We start from the raw sequence: 23,501 nt of genomic DNA, 5'->3' as shown, positions 1-23,501 counted from the left end.
AGGCATTTTATTTCACATTTTTTAAAATGTAACGAGCTAATACTTTTTGATCTAACATGTATATATTTATCATTATTAAGTATCTATCTATAGTATCTATATATCAAACCAGAAGTGGCTACAAAGCCTCAAGAAAGCCAAGCAAGTCAGCAGTACAGAAAATGTATACATAAAGAGATGAATGCTAGAAAAGGTACAACAGAAGGCTCAATGACATTAAAACAGAAAATACCATAAAGTAGCAGCCATAACACATTTAAGATAGAGCGACCTTTATGACTATATGCACTGATACCACTTTTTTAAAGTACGAGTGCTAACCTTTATCTACTTGCTGATACTGAGTATCAATACACTGTAAAAGAATTGCCCTCTGGGATTAGTAAAGTATTTCTATTGTATTCCATTGTGCTCAATCGATTTCTCAAAAAGGAGGCTCAAAATGGAGATCTAAAGAAGACACAAACATGATTATGATGTCGACACAGCTGGTTCAGGGCTTGGTTACATACATGTATCAATAGGTGCCACAAATTTGACCAGTCCTTTCCTCAAGGCAAGTTAATGCCAGGCCAAAGTCACTCAATTTTGTTTTAAGTTGCTGACGTAAGTCATCAACTATCATTATATTTTCTGGCTTCAGGTGTGTGTGGACAATCTTGCAGGACTCCAGAAAGAAAAGATCATCAACCAGCTGAAATCAAGGGCAAAAAATGTACCTCCAAATGACGGCTCGATGGCTTGTTGCCTAAAACTATGGTCTAAAGAGTTTCAAAACATGACGGCTACATTGCCGGAGGTTCTGCATGAACTTAAAAAGTATTTTCTTGAGATGAGCTACCACAACAACAGCCTGTGACCAAGATTCAAAGTCACCAAGTGAAGCACTACAATGGAATCTACAGATTCAAAACATTGTGGCTATGTTACCGGAGGATCTGCAGGAACTTGGTGAGAGATGTTTTAGAGTCTAGAACATCTCTCACCTCTGAGGTATTTAACTCGCAGGACCCAGTCTTCACCTTGGTTTTTGTCGGATGCAAATAAAGCTTTGTTAAATAAAGTACCCAAACCAACGAAGAGATGTCTAGTGTAGCAATAGGAACCATCGTTAGTTATGTGTTGCTACAGTTACCCGTTAGTATGCGGCACCTGGGATATGCGACCACGCTGAATGTTAAGTGTGTGTTGGAGCCAAAATCCTTTGTTCACTCACCCTCATGAGGAAGGGGGGGGGGGGGCGAGGAGGGGGGTGAGCCACGTTTCTTTGAGAACAAAGAAACCATGTGCTCAACCCTGGAAAATTCGCCATTGATCACATGACCCCCCCCTGGGGGGCCCCCGGGTCCCCCCTCCTCTAGCTGCGGCACTGCAGCTCGACGGCAGGGGGACCCAAAATCCCGTCATCACCGGGTCACCGGCCCGGTGACGCGCAAGCCAACCCCGCGTGGATTGGCTGAACCACGGCCAACGCCGCGGGGAGCCCGGAAGACATCATAACGGTATAAATTCAGGCCCGGGAAGAGATCCAGCCTCTTCCAAAACGAAATCGCGTCAACCCAGACGCACCTTTTCGTAAGGAGACAAAGCGCCTCGTGTTAACGCACCTGGACCGGGCCTGAATTTTCTTCACCTCGCTGGACGAGCTCAAGAAAAGCGGGAATTCCCTTTATTTTTGGTTTCCCCTTCTTTTTTTTTCTTCCTTTTTTTGTTTGCATCATCCGGACCCCGAGCGCGCGCTGCAACCGCACGCTCGTCTGCAGACCGACCTGAGCATCGCTTCTTCACTCCCCCCCTCATCGCAAGAAGCTGCTGATCGCCCCTCGGATCACACTACGGGTTTCCCCTCCGTAGTCCACGTCAGGTCTCTATTTTCTGGGACGCCAGAGAACCGCCCGCGGCCACAAATCGACGGATTTCACCTGGCCACGGAAGCACGTTTCCCCCTCGTCCAACCAAGTAAGGCTTAGAGTCTGGGCAGGAATTAGAATAACGTGATATTATTATTGCTGTGTGTTTATTGTTGGTACTTGTAACTTTGGGACGCCGATCCCTGTTTCTGAGTACTTTTGTGTCTACGCGTGGACGGCCATCCACGCGAATCATCGCACGCACGCGCGAGCCTCCTCATCCTCAGCTCACGCTTCTGCTCCCAGAGTCCATATCTGCCTGAACAGCCGTTTTTGGACTCTGTACGTGTAAGCTGAGGCGGTCGCGTCAGTGTACACAGTCAGACACCCCCTCCTCTCTCCTCTCTCTCTCTCCTCTTCTCCTCTGTTTCCCTGTTCACTAACCAGCGCACGGTACGGCCGCCGCTGCCTCCAAGCGCCTCCTTTCAGTGCGTCCCTGGGACCGTGTGTAGTTCACTGCGGCTCGGATTTCTCGGCCACAAGGAATCCGGCGCGCTCCCGACGGCTACGGCCCGTGCGGAGCTCAGTGACGTCACGCTATCCCAGGCAGAGCACGCCGAGCGCCTCTGGTGACCGGGTGGGTAATCACATCGATTTCCTCGCCGGGTCGCCGAGCCGTTTGGCGCCCTCTGGTAGTCGCGTGGGTAATTGCAACCGCTCGTACCGCCATCTGGTGGTTGCATTAAGTCATCACAACTGCCCCGCGCGCCGACGCGCACCTAGTGGCCAGATCGGGTGATTACACCGGACCGCCGACGTCTACCTCCCTCTGGTGGACGTTCGTGGTCATTACCCTCTCACCAAGTCACGCCCCTTTCGCTCCACAAACCCGCACACACACACACACACATCGCTCCCCACACTCGAACACACACACACCCACTCACACACATCGCTCCCCCACACTCGAACACACACACACACACACACACACACTCACACACACACACACACACTTTATTAGCTGGCTTTGTTTTGTATTGTGTTGTTTTATGAGATCTTGCTTGATGTTTATTGATTAGATGTGATTCATAGATTGATGATTTAGGAATAGACGTTTGTTAATAAACACTTAATAGTTGAATTGAACGATTCTTGGTGGTTTTTGTGTGCTTTTCAGCGACAACTGCTGGTTGTAACAGTCAGTGCTCGGATTTACAGCCTTCCTTTCCTGCTTCAGTTAAATTGCGATTATCATTTCAATCAGAAATAATAATTTAAACATTTTAATTGAACTTTCTTTTTTAAGACTGATGTTTCTTTTAAGACCCTAACTTCAGCTGGTGCCCCGACTTTGATTAAGTAACGGTAATATTCAATTGATTAATAGTTTGAATGGTTTAAATCAATTTCAATGATTTTAACGCTTTGGGTAATTTAACACACCTAGGAGGCGTTGGCGAATGAATGCAGGTTTTCCACGGGAATAACCCGCATTGCTTTTAAATAATTTTAAGTGTTTCATCGCATTTTCTGTGGTTAATTACCCGCACTATTATTGATTGATCTGTTACCCAGTTAACCTAATCACAACTTGAATTGTCTCTAAGCTATTGTTCATTTATTTTTGTTGCAGATAGATAATTTGTATGCTTTATTAATTAATAAATTAGTCAATTTATTCAATTAATACTCAAGAGTGCTTTTAATCATTTTTAAGTGGTTTTCGTGCATCTCAGCATCCAATTATCCAGTATTATTAATTCATAAAGCGCAAGTTTATCCAATTAATAATCCTAACTGCATTTAATTCAATTTCAATGGTTTAGCTCATTCAAATAACTCATTGTATTTAATTAGTAAACCCCGACTTTACTTAATTAATTCCAACTCCTCCTTGATTACTCCCGATTGTTATTAGATAAATAACCAAACTTGTTTGATTAACAATCCATTCTAAATTACTTGCAGATCACCTTCGGTGGTCCACTCCACCGAAGTAATTCAGCCTCCCCTCAGTTATTGACTTACAAATCGCAGGTTTGTTTCATTGATAACTTGAATCATAGGTTGCTCTCCGTAATTTAATCATCACTCGTAATCAAGTACCGTTGTTCATTGATAGGTCAATAGCCATTTGTGACGCCTTCGCAGCTTGAGCTTTTCCCCGGTTACTCCAGCGAGTCGCCTCCTGTGGGTCCACAGGCGCTTCGGTAGGTCACGCCACTGACCCGCAGTTGTCAACAAAGGAGTGACCCGTCACGCCTGTTGACCGGTCGTGCCACTGGTGGACCGCCTTCGCGATTGGACCCCGTGGAGGTTCCTCCCGTCAGGCGACCCTTTTTAGCTCAAAGCTGTTGGCCGATAACTGACTATTTACTCCAATCAACCTTTATAGCTTTGCATAACTTACACTTGGTACATTACCTTAGTAATCTATTACTCCAGTAATCCATTACTTTGGTGGCCTACCGCTAGTGATCAGTAATTGTCAACCCGTAAATAACAATTTACTTCTGTTTGGCGATTCGTTTATATGTAAATTACCTCTGACAGGGTAGAACCTTCCGGTAGCCTACCACTAGGGTAATTTGCATATTCTGATCACACGCTGACCCCAACATAATGGTGCCCCGTGTGAGGCTGTTGTAAACCAGCATTGTTACGAATAACTGCACAAAATAATCCTGAATCGTTCACTTAAGGTGTAGCCGTTAACTTTATTCTCCCAGAATTGGTTTTCAAGATACACTTTTTCAGCACTGTCGAACAAAGTCACTTGTGGTGTGAAATCAGTTGTGAAGTGGTTAGTGCCTTGCTTTCCCTGCATTCTACGCATGATTAACACGCTGTGTTAAGATTTCTGACTACGATTAATAGACACTAACAATATTGCTCGCCAAGGTGTTAGACGCATCTGACTAACTTGGATAGGGTGCAGCTCGAGCAATTAACGAAACCGAGAGGTTTGTAAGACACAGGTACAGCCGTTACCTGTGCAGTAGCAAAGCTAATTTGCCGTTAACCACAGCTAACGTTGTTGACTTCGGGCGTAAATCTCAACCACTCAATGGAGGGTAAGAGTTCCCGGGCACAGGGAGCCGAGGCTCCGCCGGTGCTAACTGAGCCGGCCATACGAGACGTGGTGTCCCACCTCGTCCGTCTCTCCCTGGAGGAGAAAGCAAATCTCGAACGCTACAGCGTTGAGATTTGCGAAGAAAAGATCCGAGAGCTGGTAAGTTTTGTCAACAACCCAGGGGACAAGCCGGCACGTACAGTGCCGGACGTCCTGGGCCAGATCAGCCTGCTCTACCAGCGTAGAGCAGAGCTACAGTCAAAGGAGGCGGAGGAGCGTACGGATCGGCTGCGTCTGGACAACCAGAGGCTATCCAAGGACAACGCTCGCCTCCGACAGGAGCTGGACGCCTCCAAGGACGAGGATCAGCCTTCAGAGCCCGAGAAGCAACGGGCTCTGCCTCCTCATAAGGAGACGAAGGTCGATGAGTGCACACTAGAGAGTGAGCCTCAGATCCAGGAGTTAAAGGAAAACCTAGAAGAAGCTCAGTCGCTAATCGCGATGGGCATGGAGAGGGAAGAAAATCTCCGACACCAGCTTTACACTGCCACCCTAGGTGCGCAACGTGACCCTAATTGGGGTCGTCGTAATCTGGCTTCGCCAGAGAGGTCTGGCACTATCGACTCCTCATGCGCCACAACGCAGAGGTATGACGCCTCATATAGCTTAGATGGTGATTCTTTTCAGCCCACGCGCAGCCGCAGCACGGTGCGCTTCGACGACTCCGCCACTCCTTCCCATCTGCAGCCCCCACGCGACGCTAGCAGTCGGGAGCAGGGGTCCAGGAGGGTGCCTCTACACCCCAGTAGACCTCCCTTGTATGGCCCTAGCGGCCCCGACCCGCGTCAGACAGCAGTCCACGGGGAACTGTCGTCAGAGGACTCTGACGGCCCCAGTCCCGTGAGGGGGTGGGATGTCCGGACCCGCCAGCTCGAATCCCTCGCAAAGGACATCGAACGCTTTGACCCGAGCAACAAGGACGCGAGTATCGAGGACTACCTCCGTGAGGTTGAACGCTGCCTCCTCGACATCGCACGTCCTTCCATGCGGGAGAAGCTAAAGCTTCTCTGGAAAACAACGTCCAGAACAGTCCATGTTTTCATGGAATCCCTGCCGCCAGACACCCGAGACCGGTACTCCACCCTCTGCCAGGCTCTCCGGGAAGAGTATTCATTGTACAATGACCCTGCTTCGGCAACGTTTGGTGCATTCGCGATCACCCAACGGAAGTCTGAACCTCCAAAGGAGTATTACAGGCGCCTACGAGTGGCCTACTTCCAAGGCCGCAATGCACCGGGGTTGGAGGAAGATCACGCCTTCAAGTCTCTGTTTGTCAACAACCTCCACGACAGTGGGAGGTTCGATGTGGCTCTATTTTGCAGGACCGCCAAACCCACCATGAAGGAACTGCGCCAGCACGCGCAGATGGTGTGGGAATTGCGTCAATGCCCGGGTAAGAAGCCTGACATTGACCAGAGGGTCCTGGAAATGGAGCCAAGGGAAAACACGGATTTGAGGCTTGAGGGCGATGAGTTGCCGACACCCAGAACGAATGCTGGAGGAGGGTCTGGTACACCCTCTCCGTCTGAGCAGAAAGGCGCACAACAGAATCAAAAGGGTGGAAAATGGGCCAGGTCAGAACAAAACTTCCAACCGAAGAAAGGGCCCGACCCGAATTCAAAGTGGAAAATGAAAGGTTCGGAAAGGGACCACGGTCGCTACAGAGCTGACCAGTTAAAGACTGAGCTACAGCAGTGGGTTCAAACCTGCATCAAAGAGGCTGTACAGAACTTGGACCTGTCCAACCAAAGGGGGCGCCACCCCCCCTCAAGGGGACGGGGACGTAGGCCCCCTCCCTCCTGACTAGAGCGGCGGCCCCGACCCACCACAAACAAGGTTTACCTTGTCGGGTGGGGGGGAGAAACAGGTGAGGCGGGAGAACGTTCAAGAACGACAGCTTCCCAGTCCACCGATTTGCCGTTCCTGACTTTCTTAGGCAATCTCGTGCACCGAGAGAACGCCAACCGCATCTACACATCCGTGGTGGTGGGAGGATGTGTAAACGCCCTCGCGCTGTTAGATTCCGGGTCCGAAATAAGCCTAATGTGTTCAGCCACCTTCGCCGAGCTTGCGAGAGCTCTGCTGTCTCTTGGAAAGCCACTGCAGGTCGAAGCTTGCAGCATTAACATCAGAAGCTTCACTCAGGACACTTCACCCATCACCCAACGCGTCTGGGTGGATGTCACTTTCCAAGAGATGTCTTTGGTGCATCCCATCTATGTCACCACGCTGGACACAGAACCATTACTCATTGGCCAAGATCTCCTTAACCGATTAGCCCCACTGATCGATTGCCGTCGCGGGTACCTTTGGGCCCAAGTACGCAACCCGACTCGAATCGGTCCAGACATGGACCCTCCCTCTTCTGACAGCATGAACGCTGCCATCGAGTCCAGAAGTTCTAATCCCATGTGTACGCCTTCCAAAGAATCTGGCTCAAACACCCCTCTTGTCATGCTCCCTGACGGCCAGCAGTCGCGGCAGTCTAGGAGCTATCAGTCTCTGAGAGAGCATCCATCATTCCTATGCGCACTGGCGAACGATGGATCTCCACTATACAATCCCCACATCGTGGGGGGGGTACACCTGAATGGGACCTTGGTCCCAGAGACACTCTTGGCTCTGTGGTCAGAGAAATCTGCCATTGATGCCGATCTTCTAAAGGATCTGTGCCAACACAACGCACTCCTTGTCCAAGTGCAGCACAGCCATCGCCTGCTTGCTGCAGGGTCGCCGCAGACACTAATCAAAGCAACTGGTGTATGTGCCCTCTCCGTGCAGATAGGGCAGAAGAAAGCCATGCACTATATGAGTGTCGTCCCGCAGCTCCGCCCTCCTTGTCACATAGGAGCGGATCTCCTTGTCAGGCTTGGAGTCCAGCTGGACGCCGTGAACCAGGTTTTGTGGTCACTGGCGAGCGCGGACACGCAGCATCTGACGACCGAGCCGGAGCAAATGGCATCCGGTCAGACGATCCCGCAGGCGTGTCACGCTGCTAGTGAGTTGGAAGCCACAATTCCAGCACGGACAGCCGGGTTCCCAATCCGTCTCGCACTGCTCAAGGGGCAGAGGATGCTTGGCCCACAAGCATTCTTTCAACCCTTACCGTGCTTTTCTGACCTTTGCCTGACAATTTGTGGCACACCCCTTCTAGAGCTAACCAACCGCTCAGCCTACCTGCTAGTCCAGAACCTGACCCACAATCCGGTTCAGGTGAATGCGGGAAAACCACTAGGCGTCTTGGTCGACAGCTCATTTCACGACTTCGAGCTCAGGGTGCCCGTCATTGGCGACCTACCTCCATCCCTCATCAGGGACGAGACACTCGACAAGGTGTTGTACACGTTCCCCACCCGCATGATCACCATTGCTCGTCACGAAGCCCTCGCACAGGAGGCAATCTGTGGTTCAACCCTCAGCACCGAAGGTGACATGATAGTGTACGCGCTGGCGACTCAACCAGAAAGTGCTGAGAACCCCGGTGGGCAGCCAGGGTCTGCACCGGAGGAACCGTACTCTGGTTTTGAGTCAGAGATTGAGCAGCAACTTGAAAAAGCAGATGCTCTCACGACACGGGAACAACGAGAAGCACTCAGAAATGTTTTCCGCGAATTTCAAGCGATCTTTGCTAGGGATGCACATGATTGTGGGGTTACAGACCTTCACCTAGTGCGCATTCCTACCGACCCAATGGCGCCACCATCCTTCGTACGCCAGTACAGAATCCCGCTGGCTGCCTATGAATCCATCCAGGAGATCCTTGACAAACTGCGAGAGAAGAACATTATCCGAGAGTGCAACTCGACGTACAACTCGCCAATCTGGCCAGTATTAAAACCCACTGGTAAATGGCGGCTTACCATCGACTATCGCCCGCTGAACAAACAGGTTCCTCTTTCTCGCTGGCCCATGATCCACCTGGATCAGGAGCTGGCCAAAGTAAAAGGTGCTCGTTTCTTTTCCACAGTCGACGTGGCAAATGGATTTTGGACCATGAAAGTGGATCCATCTGACCAGTACAAACTTGCTTTTTCCTTTGGCAACCGCCAGTACACCTGGAACCGGTGCCCATTCGGCTACTCAAACTCACCATCTGAGTTCAACATCTTCCTCCACAAAGCGATGAGTGACGCCGCCGCCCGAGGCAACCTCATCTATGTGGATGACATCCTCATGAGAAGCTGCACCTTTGAGGAGCATTTAGCCGAGATAAGACACGTCTTGAACCAGCTCCTGGCGGCAGGCGCCAAACTGGCACTTCGCAAAGGTCAGTGGTGCCGTACCAGGGTTGAATACGTGGGGTTAACAGTTGGCGCTGACGGAATCGAACCCCAAGCGGGGAGGATTCGCGCCATCCAAGACATCAAAGCCCCAACTAATGTGTCAGAACTGAGGAGCTTTCTTGGGGTCTGCAACTACTCCCGTCAATTCATCGAGGATTATGCGGACATTGCCAGACCCCTCACAGAACTCCTCCGCAAAGACAAGGCCTTTGAGTGGGGAGCCCCCCAAGAACAATCCTTCCGCCTCATGAAGGAGAAACTCTGCGTGGCACCCTGTCTGGCGTACCCAGATAAGGACAAAGAGTTCCTCCTTGAGGCAGGGTTCTCTGCTCAATGCCTGAGCGCGGCTCTGGCACAGAAGTACGACACAGACAAGAGAGTCGTGGCCTACGCCAGCCGACCTCTTAGCAGTGTAGAGATTAAGTTCTCCGACTGTGAGAAATCTCTCCTCGCCACCGTCTGGGCTGTGGAGCACTTCCGCAGCTACATTGGGGGTCAGAAGGTGACAATCGAAACCTGCCATCAACCAGTCTCTTTCCTGAACAGCCAACGTCTCAGGGAAGGACGCGTGTCCAACAGCCGCATCGCGGCCTGGATGATGGCACTCCAAGGTTATGACATCGAGGTTAAATACGCACAAAACCACAAAATGGCTTTGGGCCAAGGTCTGGCTGCGTGCCAACATTGTGACTGTGAGGGACAGTCCAACATCCAACCTCTCCTGGTCAAGACACAGACCCTCCCTTCCAATCATCATTACCATGATGAAAACATCTGTGACGGCATGCCGAAAGTCTATGTCGATGGTTGCTCTTTCCACCACGACAGCCAAATGAGGGCAGGCGTGGGCATTGTTTGGGTCGGCAGAAGCGAGGTGCCTGATCACTTCCAGCTGGGTCCGAAAACCAGTCAGTACGCCGAAATCGCAGCAGTGGTCATCGCCCTCCAGCAAGCAGCTGGGCAATCCATCAGACAACTGGTGATTTGTTCTGATTCGAACTATGCCCGCCATAGCTTCATTTCGCACTTCCCCACGTGGAAAGCGAATGGCATGAAGAATGCCCGGAACAAAGACGTCAAACACGCCGAGCTGTTTTTGACATGTGACCAGCTCGTCACTGACAAGGGAATGACTGTGTACTGGAAAAAGGTCAAGGGTCATTCCCAAGTTGAAGGACCCGACAAAGCTGGGAATGATGAGGCTGATCGCTTAGCCAAGCTGGGGGCAGAACAGGGTAGGCCTTGGGAATTCCGACACGAGTGGCTCCCTCCTCAACCGTGTGGGGTCAACGCTATCACCCGCAGGCAAGCGCGAGAGAGGCAAGAGGGTGCCGACGCTGACGCACAGACACTTCACCTCGGACGCAAGCCAAGTGATGCAGACCTGATCGCGATGCAGGAACAAGACCCCGTGCTCGTGATTGTCCGACAGCTGGTGGAGGACCTGTACACGGACGGGACCCCACAAGCTCCAGCGGGCAGCCCAACCGAACTGAAAGCCTTCTTCCGCGAGCTGCCACACCTGACGCTAGAGAAGGGCTTGTTGGTTCACACTAAAGGCCAGGGTCCCACCCGTTGGGTGGTTCCCACCGACCACAGGGGAATCATGTTAGCACACGCACATGATTTACCGGTGGGTGGCCACCGCGGCTCCCACGCAACCCTCCAAACCCTCCAGCAGGTGGCATACTGGCCCACCATGGCCCATGACACCAAACTATACGTCCAGAGCTGCCTAGTTTGCTGCCAGTTCCAACCGTCACAACCACTGAACCGAGCCCCACTCCAAAGGAGGGGGGTCACTTTCCCGTGGTCGCACCTGCAAGTAGACTGGGTCGGACCTGTCCCCAAGTCCGCCAGAGGTAACAAATACCTCCTCACAGTCACTTGCTCCTTCACCAAGTGGGTCGAGTGCCTCCCAGCACCCAACGACACAGCCACCACGACCGCTGTGCTCCTTCTGAACCACGTGTTCAGCCGCTGGGGACTTCCCCTTTCCATCGACTCCGACAGAGGTACTCACTTCACGTCCCAAGTCATGACAAACCTGTACCACATCTTAGGAGTGGAGGTAAAATTCCATCTGGCATACCACCCCCAGTCATCTGGTCAAGTTGAACGGGCCAACCGTACCATCACGCACATGCTCAGGAAGTATGTCAGCAGCAATGGTAAGGATTGGGACGTGAAACTCCCCCTGGTGCTCATGGCCATTCGGTCCACCCCGCACCGCTCCACAGGAGTCACTCCCTTTGAGATGATGACCGGCAGGGAAATGACCCTTCCACTCCACTTGTTGTACCACCCCGAAGATGTCAGTGTGGCCACAGCCTACACTGCACATCAATACGTGACCGATTTGCGGGAACACCTTAAAACCACCTTCTCCTGGGCCCAAGGAAACTTGGAAGCCAGCGCTCAGGGGGCAAAGGCCTACTATGATCGCGCTGCATCCCCAAAGGAGTACCAGGTGGGCGACAAGGTGTTCTACTTCAAATATGCTCATCCCGCAGGGACCTCAAGGAAGTTCCTCCCGAGGTGGTCGGGCCCGTTTGAAATCGTGGGGAAACTGTCACCGGTGGCTTACCGGATCAGGATCCCAAAGCCAAGACAACCCCCGGTATACAAATGGGTCCATGCAAATCAGATCAAACCATTCAAGCCATTCAGTCTCCCGGGCCGAGAGGTTGAAACCCCTCCAAGCGAGGGGGGAGAACTTCTCGGCCAAGACCAATAACAAGCTCACTAGTAGGGCCTGGCAACTTGCATGCAAATAACACCCTGCATGCACTAACCCTGCTACCACCATCCACTCCCCAATAGTGATCACATCTCTCCGCTTCATCTGTTCCAGGATGGATCTCCCTTGGATTTTTGGCATCCTGCTCAGCCTCCGAGTCACCTCATCCATGGTGATAGTTGAACCAGGCCCCCCAACGGGCATCATCCTTCAGGGGTCGCCTGGACTTCTCATCACCCGGTGCGGCTTATACACCCAGAGGTTCTACGTGCGCCTAGACCCCTGGGATGTATACCGCAACCACATCCGCAAGCCCCCCCAGCTGACTGAGGGGAGGCTAAGCGGAATCCAGACCACCGACACCATCGAGCATGCGAAACAGGCAACGGTTCACATGCTTGAACAGTTGGACAAATTCATGGTCACTGAGAAAGACCTCAGCGACGGTAAGCGACCCAAGCGGTTCCTCGGTGCACTGCTCTCCGCAGCAGCAGGCATCGGCTCGCTGTTCTCGATTGGCCTCTCCGCAGCCAACTCGGTCAGCCTGAAGGCCCTTCAGAGACATGTCGGGGAACTCGAAGAAGAAATGCCGGAAATCCAACAGAGACTCCTAATACAGAGTGAACAGTTACAAGGCTTGACCAAAACGGTTCAGGGAACCATACTCACTGTAAACTTGCATTCTGCTTTAATCAATAACACCTTGCATGCCTTAACAACCTTGTCAAGTATCGTCAGTGAGGACATAACGTATGTGCGAATAGTCAGGGATCTTATGCAAGATCTCCTTAGAGAAGTCAGTTCCTCCGTGAGTAGCCTCAGTACCGGGAAGATCCCCACGTACTTAGTTCCACTAACACTGGTTGAACAGATTCTCAAGACCACTACCACCACTGTTGTACAACCTTCACAGGTACATCTGGCATATAGTCTCGGCAGTGCTATTCCGATCTCTGTGAACCCACAGAACCTAGAGTTAGGATTTATCCTAAACCTACCAATCATTGAAAAGCAGAATGTGTACCGTTTAAAAACCGTATTGAATGTGGGATTCTGGGAGGGTAACACACACGTACACCTCCGAACGCCACCCACACTCGCCTACCACGACGACAACCCCTCACTCTACCTGGTCCCCAATCTCAGCATGTGCACAAACACCAAAGACATTCACTGGATCTGTCCCAGCAACCCTTTCATTAGAGATGTCACCAACTATCTATGTGGGCTGAGGGCAGACGCCCCGGAGCAGAAATGTCAAGGTAGTTTGTCCATCAAAGATGAAGGAACCGAGACCAGAGTAGAGAGAGCAGGTAGTCGATGGCTCGTCAACACACCTCATTCTGAAGCGACCATGTCCTACGACCGCCATGATATAGCCACCAAGCTCACCCTGCCCAATCAAACAATATTCCTCAATGTCCCACCAGGGGCTACAGTACACATTGACGACATAATCCTCCATCATCTCGATGCCGACCGACACGAGGTGGAGATTGAGATGATGGATGCATTCGTCGGGCACAATTTCACAATTGATGCCACCCTCCAAAGCCAGCTTCTGGCTGAGGGAACCAAATTGATTAAATTCAATTTAAAGCCCACAGGGCTCTCAGCCACTTTCCCTAGGCGGGCAGGTGGACACCCATACCAAGACCATCCCATCAGCATGGCAGCGCTCGGAATGTTGCTCAGTGGCTGGATCATCACGGCCGTAGTGGCGTACGCGATGTACAAGTACATCCAGAAACTACAGGCCCGACTGGATTCCCTGACCCTGGTCTCGCCACGTTTTGTGGGCCCATCCACAAACACACAATAGGCCAGCCCTCACCCAACCAAGAGGTGAAGGCACGGCCTACTAACCCTTTTCCTAACCACCCGTTCCCTTCCTATTTCTCACTCTCCTGTCCCTTTCCTACCTCCTTCATGTTCACTGGTGACGACCCTTAAGAAATGAAATGTATGTGTGCTTAGATAGTTAGAATAGAAATAGTAAGTCTGCCCAGACTAGCCTTAGCCTGCCCAGACTAGCCCAGCCTGCTCAGGAAATAACCTCACATGTGAACTGGTGGACAGAGAAGGACAGTATGTTTCACAGGACATGGGGACGTTCACAGATTCTATGGATTGTTCGGCCCAGGTTTGCTCCAAAGACTGTGACCTGCATCCCACTCTTCGGAACAAAGGGGGGATGTTGGAGCCAAAATCCTTTGTTCACTCACCCTCATGAGGAAGGGGGGGGGGGGGCGAGGAGGGGGGTGAGCCACGTTTCTTTGAGAACAAAGAAACCATGTGCTCAACCCTGGAAAATTCGCCATTGATCACATGACCCCCCCCTGGGGGGCCCCCGGGTCCCCCCTCCTCTAGCTGCGGCACTGCAGCTCGACGGCAGGGGGACCCAAAATCCCGTCATCACCGGGTCACCGGCCCGGTGACGCGCAAGCCAACCCCGCGTGGATTGGCTGAACCACGGCCAACGCCGCGGGGAGCCCGGAAGACATCATAACGGTATAAATTCAGGCCCGGGAAGAGATCCAGCCTCTTCCAAAACGAAATCGCGTCAACCCAGACGCACCTTTTCGTAAGGAGACAAAGCGCCTCGTGTTAACGCACCTGGACCGGGCCTGAATTTTCTTCACCTCGCTGGACGAGCTCAAGAAAAGCGGGAATTCCCTTTATTTTTGGTTTCCCCTTCTTTTTTTTTCTTCCTTTTTTTGTTTGCATCATCCGGACCCCGAGCGCGCGCTGCAACCGCACGCTCGTCTGCAGACCGACCTGAGCATCGCTTCTTCACTCCCCCCCTCATCGCAAGAAGCTGCTGATCGCCCCTCGGATCACACTACGGGTTTCCCCTCCGTAGTCCACGTCAGGTCTCTATTTTCTGGGACGCCAGAGAACCGCCCGCGGCCACAAATCGACGGATTTCACCTGGCCACGGAAGCACGTTTCCCCCTCGTCCAACCAAGTAAGGCTTAGAGTCTGGGCAGGAATTAGAATAACGTGATATTATTATTGCTGTGTGTTTATTGTTGGTACTTGTAACTTTGGGACGCCGATCCCTGTTTCTGAGTACTTTTGTGTCTACGCGTGGACGGCCATCCACGCGAATCATCGCACGCACGCGCGAGCCTCCTCATCCTCAGCTCACGCTTCTGCTCCCAGAGTCCATATCTGCCTGAACAGCCGTTTTTGGACTCTGTACGTGTAAGCTGAGGCGGTCGCGTCAGTGTACACAGTCAGACACCCCCTCCTCTCTCCTCTCTCTCTCTCCTCTTCTCCTCTGTTTCCCTGTTCACTAACCAGCGCACGGTACGGCCGCCGCTGCCTCCAAGCGCCTCCTTTCAGTGCGTCCCTGGGACCGTGTGTAGTTCACTGCGGCTCGGATTTCTCGGCCACAAGGAATCCGGCGCGCTCCCGACGGCTACGGCCCGTGCGGAGCTCAGTGACGTCACGCTATCCCAGGCAGAGCACGCCGAGCGCCTCTGGTGACCGGGTGGGTAATCACATCGATTTCCTCGCCGGGTCGCCGAGCCGTTTGGCGCCCTCTGGTAGTCGCGTGGGTAATTGCAACCGCTCGTACCGCCATCTGGTGGTTGCATTAAGTCATCACAACTGCCCCGCGCGCCGACGCGCACCTAGTGGCCAGATCGGGTGATTACACCGGACCGCCGACGTCTACCTCCCTCTGGTGGACGTTCGTGGTCATTACCCTCTCACCAAGTCACGCCCCTTTCGCTCCACAAACCCGCACACACACACACACACATCGCTCCCCACACTCGAACACACACACACCCACTCACACACATCGCTCCCCCACACTCGAACACACACACACACACACACACACACTCACACACACACACACACACTTTATTAGCTGGCTTTGTTTTGTATTGTGTTGTTTTATGAGATCTTGCTTGATGTTTATTGATTAGATGTGATTCATAGATTGATGATTTAGGAATAGACGTTTGTTAATAAACACTTAATAGTTGAATTGAACGATTCTTGGTGGTTTTTGTGTGCTTTTCAGCGACAACTGCTGGTTGTAACAGTCAGTGCTCGGATTTACAGCCTTCCTTTCCTGCTTCAGTTAAATTGCGATTATCATTTCAATCAGAAATAATAATTTAAACATTTTAATTGAACTTTCTTTTTTAAGACTGATGTTTCTTTTAAGACCCTAACTTCAGCTGGTGCCCCGACTTTGATTAAGTAACGGTAATATTCAATTGATTAATAGTTTGAATGGTTTAAATCAATTTCAATGATTTTAACGCTTTGGGTAATTTAACACACCTAGGAGGCGTTGGCGAATGAATGCAGGTTTTCCACGGGAATAACCCGCATTGCTTTTAAATAATTTTAAGTGTTTCATCGCATTTTCTGTGGTTAATTACCCGCACTATTATTGATTGATCTGTTACCCAGTTAACCTAATCACAACTTGAATTGTCTCTAAGCTATTGTTCATTTATTTTTGTTGCAGATAGATAATTTGTATGCTTTATTAATTAATAAATTAGTCAATTTATTCAATTAATACTCAAGAGTGCTTTTAATCATTTTTAAGTGGTTTTCGTGCATCTCAGCATCCAATTATCCAGTATTATTAATTCATAAAGCGCAAGTTTATCCAATTAATAATCCTAACTGCATTTAATTCAATTTCAATGGTTTAGCTCATTCAAATAACTCATTGTATTTAATTAGTAAACCCCGACTTTACTTAATTAATTCCAACTCCTCCTTGATTACTCCCGATTGTTATTAGATAAATAACCAAACTTGTTTGATTAACAATCCATTCTAAATTACTTGCAGATCACCTTCGGTGGTCCACTCCACCGAAGTAATTCAGCCTCCCCTCAGTTATTGACTTACAAATCGCAGGTTTGTTTCATTGATAACTTGAATCATAGGTTGCTCTCCGTAATTTAATCATCACTCGTAATCAAGTACCGTTGTTCATTGATAGGTCAATAGCCATTTGTGACGCCTTCGCAGCTTGAGCTTTTCCCCGGTTACTCCAGCGAGTCGCCTCCTGTGGGTCCACAGGCGCTTCGGTAGGTCACGCCACTGACCCGCAGTTGTCAACAAAGGAGTGACCCGTCACGCCTGTTGACCGGTCGTGCCACTGGTGGACCGCCTTCGCGATTGGACCCCGTGGAGGTTCCTCCCGTCAGGCGACCCTTTTTAGCTCAAAGCTGTTGGCCGATAACTGACTATTTACTCCAATCAACCTTTATAGCTTTGCATAACTTACACTTGGTACATTACCTTAGTAATCTATTACTCCAGTAATCCATTACTTTGGTGGCCTACCGCTAGTGATCAGTAATTGTCAACCCGTAAATAACAATTTACTTCTGTTTGGCGATTCGTTTATATGTAAATTACCTCTGACAGGGTAGAACCTTCCGGTAGCCTACCACTAGGGTAATTTGCATATTCTGATCACACGCTGACCCCAACATGTGTGTGTGTGTGTGTGTGTGTGTGTGTGTGTGTGTGTGTGTGTGTGTGTGTGTGTGTGTGTGTGTGTGTGTGTGTGTGTGTGTGTGTGTGTGTGTGTGTGTGTGTGTGTGTGTGTGTGTGTGTGTGTGTGTGTGTGTGTGTGTGTGTGTGTGTGTGTGTTGCTGTTGGCTTCTCATTTGTTTCCTTCTTGAATAGTTCTGACTTCTGGTTTTTGTTAACCTTTACACCACGATGCTTGGAGTGTTGTTCTGCCTCATAGTGTGGTTGTAGCAGGAATACTGATGAACCGTTCAGTGATTTAACACTCTCAGACATAGAAAACTTTGGTACAATCACTGGGACACAGTCTGAGCTGATTTAACTATTTGGGAAATTCTGCTGATTCATAACAGTCACGTAATTATCACCTCCTTATCGCTACAAACTGTCACCAAACCTAGTACCTAAAGGGGTTATATTATACAGCTTTTCAACATTTTCACAAGGATCTCATAAGTCCAAAAACGTTGCATTCAAAGTTTATTTCCCTAAAATTAGCTTTTCTTTGATTTTTAACCATTTTTATATTGGATCATATGAGCTGCATTCAGAATCTGCTGTGTCTGTGGTAGTTGGACTGTCTCCGCCCACACATGCCCATCTTGGTAAGAGGAGGAAGTACTTTCGGTCATGGTGCCATGTGCCAGAGCAGACCTGCCTAATTGATTGGGATTGGATGAACCTCTGATGACACTACAGGGTTTGATTTCTGATTGGCTCACTGGATCACACACTTTTAAAAAACTGAAACAAGCAAGGGAGTGAGAGGACTGACTTAGTTCACCTCTGGGGCATCATTTCCAAGTATGAGGACTCATGTTACTGTTGGAAAACCTGCAGAAAGTGAATTTTGCATAACATGCCCCTTTTAACACCCTTATATCACAATAAGAATATACCTGGTTCCTCAGGTCTTTTTAAGATTAAAACAATACTCTTGTCATTCTTCTTTCAGGTGGACACATTCCACAAGTTTCCTTGTTTTTAGTCCAAAAAAACACTCAGGACGATCTAAATAAAAGAACAAAATAAAAAAAACTTGGAAAAAATCTTTTATTGACTGTTGATTATCAATTAGTGAGGTTTCTTCTTTCTTCGCATGCTCCACATCTTTGGAAAAGGGTGGTGCTCTTCTATTAGGCAGTCTTCTTCTGTTGGAAATTTATGGTAAATACACTCTCCAGAGAGCCGCCCACTAATCAGTGTATCTGTTGTGAGGGAGAGGCAGAGAGCAGTGAGGAGGGAGCAGAATCCATTCTGCTACATGAGCATCACCTATTCACTCTGCACCTATGCCTACTTCTTTACCAGTCTCTCCTGGTGTGTCCTTGGTGCTCTGGATCCACTGGGTTCTTCAGCTAGACCTGGGCTTTCTTCCTTACACCACATCATGCTTATGACTGTGATATAGACTTGCTTTCAGGAAACCTCACTTCCCTCACTGCCAGCATCATCCCACTATCATTGTCACCTGCAGGGGTGGGAATGTTCTTTGTGGAAAAAAAAGAAAAAAAATGCCGTCCCTGCATCAACTACTAGAGCCCGAACAAGATCACAGTCAACTCCAGGTTCCCCCTCCCATTCCTCTCCTCTGCCTTCAGGCTCCCGCAGGGAAATGACATCTTCATTACATTCGACCACTGCGATGTACACCACCTCCTGACTGTCCCAAGAAAGTGCCAACCCAACTGCCTCTTTGTGTCTGAACCCCTTAGATCCTTTGTGATCCAGTGGTCCCAGTCCTCACCTGTTTCATGTCACCTGGGAGTGAGAAGAACCCTCTCTGTGACCAGGTAGAGGTTTTGGTGACCTAACATGGAGAAGAACATCCAGGGTTTGTGGCCATCTGTTCTGTCAGTCTTCTGATGGGGTGTCCAACTGGGGCACGCATTTCGTGTTCAAGTTCTGTAAAGCCTTTTGCGAGCTGTTGGGGGCGCAGGTGAGTCTTTCCTCCAGGTATCATCCTCAGACCAAAGGGATGTTTGAGAGACGTAACCAGGAATGGGAGACAGTCCTCAGGATTCTGGCCTCTCGGGACCCCTCGTCATGGGCAAAGCAACTCATATGGGTTGATATCTGCCCACAAATCAATGCAATGCTCCTCCACTGGGATCTCACTATTTGAGTGCACCCAGAGATACCAATCCCTGTTGTTCCTGGCACTGGAATCTGAGGTGGGGGTTCCCTTGCCACGGCTTTGGTCAGCCATAGAAGATGCCTCTGGGAATGGGCTCATGGACGTTACTTCAGACAGACACCACTACAATCTGGCAGCTGACGTCACCGTTCCTAGGCACCCCCGAAAAAGATAAGTTGGCCTCCCGTAAGCTGGTATCTCAGTTCATCGGACTGTTCACTATTCAAAAGACTATTAATGATTGTGCCATGAGACTCAAGCTGCCCAGGACCATGAAGCTCAATCCCATGTTCCTGATCAGCTGGCTGAAATCTGTACAATCCAGCCCCCTGGTACCACCAGCACCCTCTTTGCCTCCCTCATGCATCCTGGACGGCCAGCCGGCCCACATTGTGAAACTGTTGACCCCTAAGTCTAACCCTAACTCAGACCAGCTTAGGCCATCCAGTGTCAACCATCGCGAGGGGGGTACTGTCAGGTCTGCTTCTGTGTCTGTGTAATGTGTCTTACCTGTTTGTCTCCATGTTTTATTTTGATACTCACTTCTCTCGTCACCTTCAATGCTCACTCCTCTTTCCTGTGTGTCCTCCCTCTGCGTCTGATTACGTCCAATGTGTCTCACCTGTGTCTTCCCCCTTCCCAATGTTTTTAAACCCCTTTCCCTCATGTGTCAATTGCCAGATAGTCTTCGTATGTTCACAATGTGACATCCCGCAACATTCCTTGTGTTTTAGGACTCCCAGATTTTTTTGAACCTATAACCTCTTTTCATGGATTACCTTTTGGATGGCTAATTTCAATATTTCTGCTGTTTGACTTTCAAAATAAACACTTTGAACTCTTTTTCCTGTGCATGAGTCTGTTTTGTGGTTTGTCACGATTCATGACACCCTGGAGTGGATAAATGGAGAAGCTGCACGGACATGTGTGCATGTTTTTCTGTTAAAGGTTGTAGGGTTTGTAAAATAAAAAAAAGGCTATTATCCATGATTCCACTTACAGAAGCAATAAAACAGATGGAATGATTGATAGTTTTCTATTGCTACTGTACTTACTTCAGCTATAAATAACTACCTTGCTCTGTTCCTTCATGTAACACATCCAAGTAAACTGATTTGTAGAATGCAGCCTACTAATGAGCTGTAAAGTCGCTAACAGTACTGTGCTCCTTCCCTCTGGGCAGGCAGAGGCAGAACTTGGAATCGAGTGTGAGAGCAGTGCAGATAAAGGAACACACACCGGACAGCAGAGCATAGAGGACGAGAGAGGAGGAGAGGGAGGACATGTAGTCTGGCTCCAGCTAGAACAGCATCACAGTGACCAACCACTGAATCTCTCTAATGCAGCAGAACCGATGAAAACACCAACAAGAGGTAAGAAGCAGAGCAATGCTAAATGTCTTGTTCAGTGTTCGTAGCTGCAGTGTTGGGGAGAATTGTGTGCAGAGGAAAAAGGGGGGCAAGACAGACATGGAGCAAAATAGTGAGTACTAGATCATGTCACCTCAGAGGGCTTTTACTGTCGTCCTGTCCTTGTGAGCCTGCATGTGCCTCACAGAGCCCGTGTACCTGTTTCTGCACTATACTGCATGTACATGAGTTTTTACAGTCCCCCCGCTGTCAGACAGAGAGCGGAGTGTGTGTGTGTGTGTGTGTGTGTGTGTGTGTGTGTGTGTGTGTGTGTGTGTGTGTGTGTGTGTGTGTGTGTGTGTGTGTGTGTGTGTGTGTGTGTGTGTGTGTGTGTGTGTGTGTGTGACTATAACAGCGTCAGCGAGCTGTGTCATCGCATCTTGACAGTGTAGTCTAGCGCCGCAGTACTCACCCCCCTACACACTCTCTGTACTCCCCCGCTGCCACCTCTCCTCTCCCTGTCCCGCTAGTTTATCTTAATGAACGACGCTGCTTCTGAATTACCCACAAGGATACCTGTGCAATACAATGCAGCAAACCAGGCGGCAGGAAAAGCATTATAAATGGTGCTATAGTTTATATTAAACTAATCAACATTCAGATGTGAACAGCAGAGAGCTCTGGTGCCCTTCGATGTTGTTTGTTGCTTGGTTCTTCTGTCTATTCAAACCAGTCACCAATGACAATGCCTACAAGTATGATGGATGCTCCTGTACAACGCCACATCGAAAATGTCACATTTTTAATTCATTTATTGAACACAGCATTTCAACAGATGTCAGATATTCTCAACAGAGTATTCTAATGAACTCAATTTTACATACATTCCCATTTATTGTCAACCATCAATTGGCAGATGGTTTTTATTTTTTTTAATCAATGGTCAATATAAAACCCTCTATTTCTTTCAGATCTTCTAGTTTCCAGATATGGAATCTCCAAATAAAGGTCCTTTATTTCTTGATGGGGTTTTATATTTACCCTTCATGACTTAGTTTTTTTTTTTAAATATATAATTTCTCAGACTGTACGGTCGATATCCAGCTGAAAGGTCCTCTTATGGTTCGGCTTTTTCTATTGAAAAGACATTTTCACATTATTTTCTGCATGTACCTTGGCTGTTTCTTAAAAGGTCTCAGATAAATAGGATTTTTGCTTTCTGTTTAAAACATGTGCATATTGGCTTCATCAGAGTTACCTACTGAGAGACACCTTCTATGATGGTATTTTGATTTTAATGAACATCAGAAAATCTAATGCATCTTCTTTCATCAATGTGGAAGAATTAATAAAAAGGGTTTAAATCCCACCTTTTCTTCAAAGCTCTTAGAAAACTCTACAGATTCAATCTTAAAATAGGTGTCTAATCTGGAACAGCTGGTTTAAAAAAAGGATCGAGCATGTACAGGTGCAGCAACGCAGCACATAAGAGGACGGCAGTTGTGCACAATGATGTGCACATGCTGCGGGACACCAGAGAGTGGAAACTAAAGAAAAAGCCTGTCATCTTTACTGTGCTGAAGAATGCAAAAAAACATATACTATTGGCTCGTTCATCACCAACAGGACTTCACTCATCAACATAATTGATGAGCTGCCACAAAAACTCTGGTACATGTGATGACTCCACACAAAGCACACACACTCACGGTTTAACTGTTGATACATAAAATGTCTCCTTGTATTTTGACTGGCAGCAGATACTTTCTTTTTTGTGCCTGTTTCCTTCTGTTGAAGCTGATTAACCTTCTCATTGATGTATCATAACACAATGTTGTGCTCTTTTGAAGATTCTATTCCATCAAATATATTTACTTTATGGCACTCAGTTGTTATTTTAATTGACAACCACAGCCAAACAAAGCCCATCCTATGCTCGAAAACGTCCGAGATCATTGGGCTATTGGGTTAAATCAGATAGATGTTCTTTATTTTGCAGTACTTGGTGTCTCGTATTGCACTTATGGATGTTTTTGGCTAAACGTACTGAAATCTGTGTGTGCCTTCATTGAGGGTGTTACACAAACATTTTGGGTGATTGCGGCTCAAGCGGTGGAGTCACTTGTTTTGCAATCATGTTTGGCAGTTCAATCTCCACCTCTTATGCTTGAAGTGCTGAAGTTTCTTTCTTTATGTTTCTTTTTTACAAATAATTTAACCCCAAGTTGGTTGCAATCATGGAAGAGCGATTTTTGCTATTACCGTGTGTGTGTGTGTGTGTGTGTGTGTGTGTGTGTGTGTGTGTGTGTGTGTGTGTGTGTGTGTGTGTGTGTGTGTGTGTGTGTGTGTGTGTGTGTGTGTGTGTGTGTGTGTGTGAATGGGTTAACGTGACTGATTGTGTAAAAGTGTTTCGAGACAGCTGGAGGTTTTTAAAAAAAAAAAAAGCCAATTTAAATGGAAATCATTCCCCATTACTGACTGTT

At 48.9% G+C, this 23,501-nt stretch overlaps 1 protein-coding gene across 1 annotated transcript in view; it reads left to right on the top strand.

Annotated features, from left to right (window-relative positions):
• Positions 1–20,925: 20,925 nt before the first annotated feature.
• The window catches only part of LOC308110280 (glycine receptor subunit beta-like), a gene marked incomplete at its 3' end in the record, with an annotated part of 29,337 nt that continues 26,761 nt past the window's right edge, over positions 20,926–23,501 (top strand). Inside the window, exon 1 of the mRNA XM_080464483.1 lies at positions 20,926–21,042. Within this exon, the coding sequence (XP_080320609.1) occupies positions 21,024–21,042 (19 nt within the window). The 5' untranslated portion in view covers positions 20,926–21,023. The remainder of the gene's footprint in view (positions 21,043–23,501) is intronic.

This window comes from Lipophrys pholis (assembly GCF_963383615.2).
Source record: "Lipophrys pholis genome assembly, chromosome: 5".
Lineage (NCBI taxonomy): Eukaryota > Metazoa > Chordata > Actinopteri > Blenniiformes > Blenniidae > Lipophrys > Lipophrys pholis.
This window is presented reverse-complemented; position numbering and strand designations above follow the sequence as displayed.